Source organism: Remersonia thermophila, chromosome 1 (genome assembly GCF_042764415.1).
Source record: "Remersonia thermophila strain ATCC 22073 chromosome 1, whole genome shotgun sequence".
In the NCBI taxonomy this organism is placed as follows: Eukaryota; Fungi; Ascomycota; class Sordariomycetes; order Sordariales; family Chaetomiaceae; genus Remersonia; species Remersonia thermophila.
In genome coordinates this window covers 2,959,245-2,969,158 of record NC_092217.1, presented here as the reverse complement: position 1 = coordinate 2,969,158, position 9,914 = coordinate 2,959,245, and the positions used below count along the sequence as shown (strand labels likewise).

General features: G+C 62.2%; 1 protein-coding gene across 1 annotated transcript; it reads right to left on the bottom strand.

The window, feature by feature from the left end:
• Positions 1-4,796: 4,796 nt before the first annotated feature.
• On the bottom strand, positions 4,797-9,914 carry VTJ83DRAFT_835 (uncharacterized protein; the record flags this gene model as incomplete). The annotated part of the gene is made up of 5 exons (XM_071014522.1): positions 4,797-5,845; positions 5,944-6,664; positions 6,750-7,083; positions 7,175-9,644; positions 9,722-9,914. The coding sequence occupies 5 exons, from the start codon at positions 9,912-9,914 to the stop codon at positions 4,797-4,799; spliced, it is 4,767 nt and encodes a 1,588-aa protein (XP_070870188.1).

The following is a 9,914-nucleotide window of genomic DNA, read 5'->3' as shown; positions in this document are numbered from 1 at the left end:
CGGGTGGAAGAGGTGGAGACGACGAGCGAGGGAGGGCAAGGGCCCGATGGATCGAAAAGGCAAGGGAGTCAAGTCGGTAGGATTGGAGGGGATGGGGAGGGGATTTCGATGAAGGGGACGAAGGGGAGAAGGGAACCCAAGGTGGCGTACTGTACCTACTTCAAGTGTTTGGAGAACGCCTTCGTCGGCTCTGTTTCTTCTTCTTCTTCACCCCGTCACCGGTATGGCGGATGATTTTTTTTTCCCCTTTTGGTTTATTATTGCCGGTTTTTTTCGCGAGTCAAGAATGTTTGTGCGGATGGATGGCGGATGGAGGAAAACCGGCCCAGGACCAGAGGTCGAAGTGGTTCGCTCACTTTAGGAATGGGCCCGTAGGGGAAGCGACACCCATGAACGCTGTGCGTGTGTGTCTAGGCCGTGGACAAAAAGAAAGAAGAATCAAGGCCGATCCGCCGTCTTGCCTGCCTCTTCTTAGTCGAACCCATGGGCTGGGTTTCGCTAGTGTATGTACTGCACATGTACGGCTTCCTTTGGCCAACCCAAGGTACAAGTACGCGTGCACGCACTAGGACCCCGACGAAGAGCGAGGTGTGAGGGCGTGAGGTGCGAGGAATGAGACAAGCCGAAGACTGGAGACTGGGAGGGGAGGGGGGGGGGATGCCCGGATGGAAATGATGTGCCTGTCGCTTTTGCAAAAGTCCAGAAAGAGCAAAAAGAGGGAGGGTTTGATCTCAGGTTGAGCCAGGGTAACGATGACCCGACCAGGGGTGGACGAGGTGGAAGGGCTGGACGGATAATGGAAGGGAAGCAACGGAGAGACATGGGGTGGCACTCTCACTGGGCCTGACACAGGGGGGGGGGGGGGGGAGGAGGACGAGGGTTCTTCCATTGGTGTTCTGTACATACAGAACAGACGAAGACGGAAGACGGACGTTTGGAAACACCACAAAAAACAAACAATTCTGCTCAAAGCTGCGAAGAAATGAAAGCAAGAGACTCGAGACGTGCGTGGAACACATGCTCAACCACCTAAAAACCACCACATCGCCTCCGGAGTGTGTGTACCCCACATTCAGCACACAGCACACAACCAAAACCCATCTTGGACCGTCTGCTGCACATGGCTGGCGCAGTCGACAAGAGGGCGAGATTGCGTGGAGGATGAGGATGGAGGGATGGAGACTTGGACTGGAGACCCCCCCCCCCCACTTCCCTCTCCATCCCTTCCGGCATCAAGCTCCTGCCCCCAGCCAGTCGTATTCGCCGGTCCATGTGGGGACGGCTGCACGAACGGGAAAAGGTGCAATCTCAGCCATGGACGGCACGAGCCCTCACTGGTCCGCCTGCCTTCCCCCGGTCTTCTGGCTCTCTTCTCGAAGAGCCGTCGAACACGCTACTGCACCCTCAAGGCGCTCTCACCCTGCCCGTGCCCCAGACGGTTCGCGCAGCACGAGTGAGCACCACGCGCCGGGGTAACGTTGAGTAGAAGCAAGCAGCGCAGCGCAGCAAATCGCCCACCACCAAGGCTCAGGTCGGCCGGGATGCCCGTGGGCCATTTCGATGCCATGCCCTCGTCGTTGCAACGCATCCAACCTCACCACACCTCACCACGCCTCGCCAGCACCCAGCGTACATGCAACATAGCGAGCGCAACGGCGCCGACAATGAAGCAAGAAACAAGACAAAGCTTTCCGGCCCTGTCGTCATCACGGCAAAGCGGACGGCGCTGGTTTGGTGGGAGTACTGTGTACACGGTACATACGTACCTGAGAGTCGAGTCCACGGGTGTGTGGGGCGTGGGCGCGGAATGACGTTCACTCGACGTTGGGATTCCGACAGCACCAACCTCCCTTATCGTTTCGAACGTGCATGGGATTCCGCCAATTACCTACCTTACTTTCCCTTAGCTAGGTAGGGACCTGACCTAACCTACTGCGTACAGTAACCTAAGGTCAGGTAAGGTGCACGTAGCGTTCCAACGCCACGGCCATGTTCGTTGCCAGGAGGAGCATCGGGTTGAGTTCTTCGCCTCGGCACCACCTAGCCAGAACCACGCAGCAACGCGACAGGCTGGGGTGGTTCCCGACGACATGAAATGCACGGACGCACCAAATGCCCATATGTGTTTCGCCGCCCCAAGAGCCGGCATGAACTGCACAACCGATCAAACACGCTACCTGCGTGCTGGTCACGCTCCCTGGGCCGGTCCCGTCGGTACTCTGCAGCGCAAGCAGGAGCGGAAGGCCAATGGACGCCCCGAACCATCCATGATGATGGCTGGTGCTGCACAGGCTGGCGGGAACAGGGCATGCGGCCCAAGACATAGCGTGGACACGGTACAGAACCCCGTAGCACAGAGTCAGTTGAATCCGAGAAAGCGAGAAACAAAAGAAAGAATAAAAACAAACGAAAAAGAAAAAGAAAAGAAAAGCACAGCGAGCCTGCAGCAAACCGCATGCACATGCCGATGCGGCTCAATGTCATGTCTGCTCGGGGGGCAACGGGAGCTTCGCACCGTTCGGGTCCGCCGAAGATGATCTGCGGTAGTCAGTTATCCACCGCCCCTTCTTGTCCCTCTCCCTCCCTCCCGTGCCTCCCCGTGCCTCGCCTTGGTCATTCCACTTGTTTTTGCTAGTTAGTAGTAGTCGCCGGCTGTCCGGCGGCTGTCCAGATCAGCGGCCACGGCTGCCATGTCCGTCCCCGGCCAACGACCGCCCGACCGGTGTCCGGAAGTGATTCCCTTTCGGGCTCGGCCGATGGCCTCTTCCTCGTCTGCCACAACCGCCTGGAACCACGGGTCCAGAAAAAGGAGAATAAAGGAACAACCACTCTAGGCCTTGGCCTTTGGTGGTTTCTCGTCCCGCGTGCTCCAAAAGTTCCCCTCCACCCCCTCCACCCCCTACTAATAATAAAAAAAACACCCCCGGCCCCGTCCCGACCGACCTCCTTAGATCGGGAAAAAATGCGAGGATACAACTCTCAGGTCCAGGTCCACAAACCGGACTCACCCACAAGTCAAGACAAGACAAGACAACGCAACTGAACACCGGGGGCGGGATGGGGGGAGGCGCCCGGGGGGGGGCGGTATACACTACCGATCCAGGTTTTACCGTTGCCGATCCGCCCCAACCCAGGCCTGGCCTGGCTGGACTGGCCGAACTGTCCGCAGCCTCTCCGTGCATGGTAGGGGGGCCTGGACTCTCCGGGCATGTGGACATTTTTTTTGCAGCAGCTCGCAGGCGCACACGAATCGCTTCGCCCTCGTCTGGTGGACCCCGTTGGGTTTTTCTAGGCCCTTTCTGGGCAGCAACAGCAGCGACCTCCGAGACGGGTTCTTCCTTGATGGCTACCCGACGCAGGGAGTGGGTTTCTTTATTTTTTTTATGCTCCCACGGCAGTTCGTGTGAGGTTGGGTTAGGTTGTTTGGTTACCTAGGTTGGTGGATCTTCTTCGCTGATGAAGCTCCTCCTCTTCCTCCACCTCCTCCTCCTGCGAGGTCCAGGAGAGGAGGTATACTATGGTACATCGGGAGTGTACCAAGTACGTGTCCTGAAAGCTTGGCACCAGGCCACGCTCTTCTCGGCTCTCCGTTGACGTCCTGGGGCGGCCAGACCTATCCGGTGGGTTGTACAGCACTGTGTACATATCTCTACGCCGGAAGTGCGCACTACAAGCACTTGTAATGTACACACTAATACTGGAGAATGGCACAACACAACACCAAGCAGCCAAGCAGCAGCTTTTGTTGATCCGTTGCCAAAGAGCCAGTCCGGCGTTCGCCCCCCCCCTTCTCTTTCCCCTCCTTCACACCAACCCCCAACCACCTCCCGCAGATCTCTGTCTCTGCAGGTTTGTCTCCGGTGAAACAGGTTCACAACGGTTTCCGGCCCCCTTCCCTGATGAATCCCGCCGTTCCCGCCGAGACTGTGTCTGGAACCGTGCTGCCGCTCCCGCCGCGGAGCCAGTCGCCAGCCGGCTCCGGCTCGAGGCTCGAGGCTAGCTGGAGAGATGGGAGGAGAGTCTTGCTGTGTACCTGCGTAGTTGGCAAGGCTCCCCGTCCCGGTGTAGAGACCAAGGCGAACCCTACGCAGGATGGGGGCTTCACACGGCCAAGGTGCCATGAAGCAACGCTGCCTCTCCCGTGGCTGCGCTCTGGATGTGTTGTCTATATGCCAGATCCGAGAGCTGCGCCTCTCTCGTGGCAGCCCGGCACAGCAAAGGAAGTGCTGATGGGATGCGGATGAGAGTAGCCAGAGGCTTCATGAAATACATACCAGACGAGGAGGGAAGGGGACTGAGGCTGCACCATCACATCATCAACAACCACCCAAATGAAATCAGGACAAGTAGAAACACAAAAACAATGTTCTCCGTTTTTTATACCCCATCTTCTCTATGTATGCCTTTCTGTTACCTACACCTCACATGCATGCACACACCACCCGCCCCCATTCCCCCTCCATCCCTCCCTCCCTCCCATCTTCATATCCTGTGATGTCATGCCATGCCTGTATCCGCACTCCCATGCATCCCCCTTCCCCGGGCCTCCACTACTTCCTACCCCCTCCTCCTTCTCCTCTTTTCTAACAACCCTTCCAAACATTTGTCTCCCCGAAGCCGCTCTGGTAGTCGGCGACGGTCCTTGTTCGGGAACGGGTGGCGCTTTCCTGCTGCCTCTCGCGACCTCTCCAAACAAGAGCCCCACAGTTACCACCGTAGCATGAGCAGCGCCCATAACCAGGCATGACACCGACAACACCACGGCAGCTGGCTGGCAGCGAGCGGACGGTCAACATTTAGGGCCGGGAGGCGCCCGCAGGAGCCTTGGCGACGGCGGAAGAAGGAAGGGTCGTGGCAGCGGAAGCACCCTGAGCTGGCGGCAGAGGGGCGTTCGCGGTCCCGATGCACTCGGCCTTGTCATCCCCATCCCCCTCGCCAATGTGGATCTCGGCCACCTTGTCGCTCGCCGCGTCGTCCGCATCGCCCTCGCCGCTCGGCGGCACGGCGTGCACCATGCCCTGCTGCTGCTGCTGCTGCTGCTGCTGCTGCTGCTGCTGCTGCTGCTCGACCCATGTCTGCGCGGCGATCCGGCTCATGTAGTCGGAGTCGACGCCGGCCGACGGCGACAGGGACGGGGGTCGGTCGTCGAGGTCATCCACGCCGAACTCAACCGGCGGCTGCTCAACGGCGTAGGACGGGCCGGGGACGTCTTCGGCGTCCGTGTCGTAGAGCAGGTTCGTCATCTCGCCGGCGGTGGCGCTGCCGACGCCGGGAACCACGTCGTCAAAGATGTCGCCTTGGTCCGAGGAACCGTCGCCCTGCGCCACGTCGCTCGCCACGTCAGTGTTGTCGCCGCCCGTGGCCGTGTCCGCCTCCTCCTTGAGAGGGCGCAGGTTGCTAAAGCTCCAGTTGTCGGCCCTCAGCACCGACGTCATGCCCGTCATGGCCGATGGTCCGTACTCGGGAAGGCCCATCTCGTCGTCGTCGCCATCCACTTCGATGCTGGTGTGCAGCGGGCCCTGGCTGGCCCAGCTGGACATTTCGGTATCGTCATCGGCGACGGCAGGGCGCTTCGTATTATCCCAGCCACTTCCGCGAGGGTGAATTAGACCGGCTCCTGTCGAAGCGCTCGGCGATCCACGATGGGAGGAGCCTTGGCCGAGGCGCTGGCCTTCCCCCGCATCCGACGCCTCGGAATCGGGGATCGGCTGGTCGTTGTAGCGCTCAAAGATCTCTTTGAACCTCGGGCCGCCCAGAGGCACGCTGGAGCGGCGGCGGTAGAACAAGAGATAGGCGGCAGGCGAGACAACCCTGCTGACATCACGAACCTTGCTCACAGACGCATCTAAAAACGCCCACGACGCACGGGTCAGCCCGGATCCCGAATGCGTTGCTTGCTGCAACGCGTGAAGAGAAACGGAGAGAGAAAAGAGAGGGTCATACCGTTGTACTCGTACCACTCGCCGTCCACCCAGTTCTTGGCGAAGGCCGTGTAGTGGCCACCGCCCAGGCCGCCCCAATGGTCGTCGACGGCGATCAGATCGTAGATCTCCTGCTTGCCCGACTCCTGGTCGATGACGCGGCTCGTGAGGTCGAGGCCCTCGATGGGGAAGTCGACGAGGATCTCCAGCTTGTCCCTGCGCCAGCCGCTCGAGCTGAAGCGCTTGAGGTGGACGACGAGGATGTCGGGCGTCTTCCACAGGTCGAACTTCTTGGTGGCGCGTCGGTGCTCCTTGCAGCGAGGGCAATACCACGTGTCTTGCTCGGACAGCACCTCTTCCTTCTCGAACTCGTCCAGGCAGTCGTCCAGGGCGATCCCGTGCTTCTTGCGCTGCAGCCGGGCCTTCTGCCGGACCTCGACCGTCGGGTCCGCCAACCTGGGCGGCTTTTGGTACGTCCTCAACCCGCTCGACAGGTCGCCAAAGACGGTGTCGAAGGCGGACTCGCTCCACTCCACCACGATGCCCTCGCCCAGCGCGAGGAGCGCGCCGCCGGGCAACGACTCCTCCGAGTCGGCCGGCGAGCCGACCATGGGCTGCTGGAATCGCGCAGCGCGCTGCTGCTTCTCGAAGCGCTTCTTCGCCTTCTTTCCGTAAGTCCTCACCGCCTTCCCCTTCTTCCTACCCCGGGCGCTTACTTGGTTCTGTTGGCGTGCGTGGAAGTTCTGGACACGGGCATTTGGTCAGCCAAAGGCGAGCTCCTGCAGCGCGACGCCATCGATCGCAGGCGAAAGCTGAACCTGTACGCACCTTCTTCAAAAAGTCCGAGTCCTCGTCGCTGGACTCTTCCGCCATGCGCGTCACCATCGAAGCGGGGATGCGGCTCGACTCTTCGCTGCCGCTCTCGTCGGATCCGTCCGCGGGACCGGGGCTGCGCATCTCGACGTCCGAGGCGGCGACCTTTGGCTGCCTCGAGCTCAGGCGGGGCAGCAAGCCGTCTTCCGCGACCGACTGCCAGCCCGTCGGGATGAACGTGTCCGCCTCGGAGAAGTAGCTCAGGTCGAAGAGATTCTGCAGCGAGGGGTCGAGGAACTTGCGGCGGTCCGCCCACGCCGGCCGCTTCTGGTTGAAGCGCTTCAACAAGCTGCCCATCGGACGTTAGGAACGCTGCATCCAACATGCGAGACCGGGGCTCTGCACAACAGACGGAAAAAAGAAAACAGAGGAAAACTCACGCCTGGGGGCCCGTCGGCGTAGGGGCCGTTCGCCGGGCGGCATCGGCCGCGTCGCGCATGGTGACGTCGACCATATCCTCCTCGCCCTCCACCGACTTGGCCACCACCTTGGAGTCGCCAGACGAATCCGCGTCCGACGCACCCGTGTTGACCATCTCCGGGTCCGTAGCCTCGCCGGCGTCCTCCGGGCCCGCCAAGCCGGCCCAGGTTGTGTACGTGGCCACCTTCTCCAGGATCTTGCGCCGGATGGCCTCCAAGTCGCGCGCCTCGTCGGGCGTCAGGACGATAAAGTGCGGCGGCGGCAGGGCCTCCGAGTTCTTCCGCGCGTTGCGTTTCCGCGCCGTCGGCTCCTGCGGGTCGATGCGGTGGAGAACCGTGACGAGCATGCGCTCGGTCCGGGGGTCGTCCACCGGCGGCGGCGGGGTGCCGTCCTCCTCAAGAGACGGAGACCTGCGGCGTTGTTCCTTCTTGCCCAGCAGCGGCTTCTTGATGTTGGCCGTGTTGGTGGGGGCGGACTCGAGCTCGTACACGACGGGGGAGTCGTTGGCCTGGATCTCGTCGGAGACGGTGGCCATGTCCTCGTAAATCTTGAAGAACTTGGCCTGAAACTCCTCGGCGGCGAACAGGCGCTCGGGGGGCACGCCGACGCGGGCCGAGAGGTACTGCTTCATGCCCCGGATGCTCGTGTTCTTGTCCACGTCCACGACGATCTCGACGGGGTGGTCGTTGAGGGGGTAGTACCTGATGGCGCGGGTGAAGACGTTGGAGACGGGGAGCGGCAGGGTGAGGTTGTTGAAGGGGTCGAACGTGATGCTGACCTTGTCGCAGACGGGGCAGACGAGGGTGGATTTGTACATGCCGGTGAAGAGGTCGGCGATGACCGAGTCGTCTCTCTGCTTGGTGATGTCCCAGACCTTGGCGGCCATCTCGCGAACGGCCGCCGGGTTGTGGATCATCTCGTCGGTCGAGTCGGGCTTCTCGATGTAGGGCTTCTTCTTGATGCGGCTCAGGTCCTCCTGGAGGCCGTCGAGGAGGAAGCCGACAAACTCCTGGGAGTCTTGCTGTCCGTACCCCGAAAAGGCGGGGGCGTAGCGACCGATGATGCTCTTGAAGTACCTAGGGGAGAGCGACGGCGGCGCCGGGTCCTGGTAGATATCGTCAAGCAGGCGGCCGTAGGCGAGGGCGACGTCGCCGTTGTACGAGAGCGGGTTGTCCGGGTTGATCTCCTTCTTGGCCTCGTGGACGAGGAAGTACTTTGTCAGCTCCTCGACGCTCCTCACGCACTGCAAGGCCGAGTTCATGTAGCACGTGTTGCCCAGGTTCTGCAGGCCCACGCAGCCGACGGTGCGTCCCGGCTTCTGCTGCGTGCGACCCCTCGTCAGGACGCCCTGCGGGGAGGGGCTTGCGCGCCCGGCGAGGGTGCTGCGGGCCGCCGGGAGGGTGGGTAGGCCGGCGGCGGCGACGGCCTTGTCCTTGATGGGGCTTCCCGTGTAGGTGGACACGTAAGCATCGCGATCAATCTGCTCGTCCAGCACCAAGGTCTCGTCGACGGCCAGGCCCACCAGCGCCAGGCTCTTCTTGCCGTTGTAGTTGGGGTTGGTCGTGGTGTCGTCGGCGTCGATCAGGGCCCGGTCGACGTCCTTCTCGAGCTTCAGAAACGTCTCCACGTCGACGAGCATCTCGGGCCACGCCCCGGGCCGGGCCGGGGCCTGAGCGAGGATGCCGGCGGGGTCGCGGCCGGGCGAATCAGGCGGGGTGGTCATTCCAGACGGCTCGGGGCTCGGCAACGGAGCGGCGGCGGCGGCGGCGCCAGCGGTGGAGGCAGCGGCGGAGGCGGCGCCGGTGGCCGGGATGGTCTGCAGCACCCTCCATACGCGCACCTTCCTCTCCGGGGCGACGCCCGCCAGCCTCTTGACCTGCTTGAGGAAGTTGTGGTAGACCGAGGCGGTGCTCTGGACCACGACGGGAGGCGCGGGCTTCTTAAGCTTGGTCTCCTGCTCGATCGGGATGGGGCTCGTGGCGGACCAAAGACGGTGGATGGTGAAGATGGGCGGGTGCAGCTCGAACTGGATGGACGGCGCGCTCACCGAGTCGGGGGCCGTGTTGCGGGCCACGCGCTGGATGGGGGACTGCCCGGGGGCCAGGCCGTACCACGACAGCAGCAGGTTCCAGGCGTCCGTGGGGAACAGCTCGAACTGCTCGATGCCGGTGCCGGGCCTGAGCTTGACGCACAGCTCCCCCGTCGAGTCGGTGAAGATGGCCTGGATGATGTCGGAGTTGTCGACGGGGCCCAGCGCTCCCGGGGCGGGCTCCTTGCTTGCCACCTTGGGATCGGACCCCAGGGACTGGGCTTGCGCCAGCCATTTCCGCGACACAAGGTAGGCCACGTCTCCTTCCTTGAGGGGGCTCTCGGCGAACGCCTTGACGAGCGTCTCGATGGTCTTGATCTGCTGCTCGAGCGGTGGTACGTCTGCCAGGAAACAACGAGTCAGCTCATCCCTGGTCCCGAAGGGCGAGGCGCAGAACCGCCAGGCAAAGCAACAATACCGTTTCGTAGAGGCAGCCCCGGCGGCTTGCTGTCCTCCTCGGAAGGCTTGGCGTCTTGGCTGCCCTGGTGGCTGCCCTGGTTCCCTTGCTGGTTCGGCTTGTCGGGCGCTGCTATCGTCTCTTGCGAATCCGGGGGCACCAACATGTCGACGTCCTCCCGCCCGTCGGCGGGGCTGCCCTGTTCCGGCTCCAT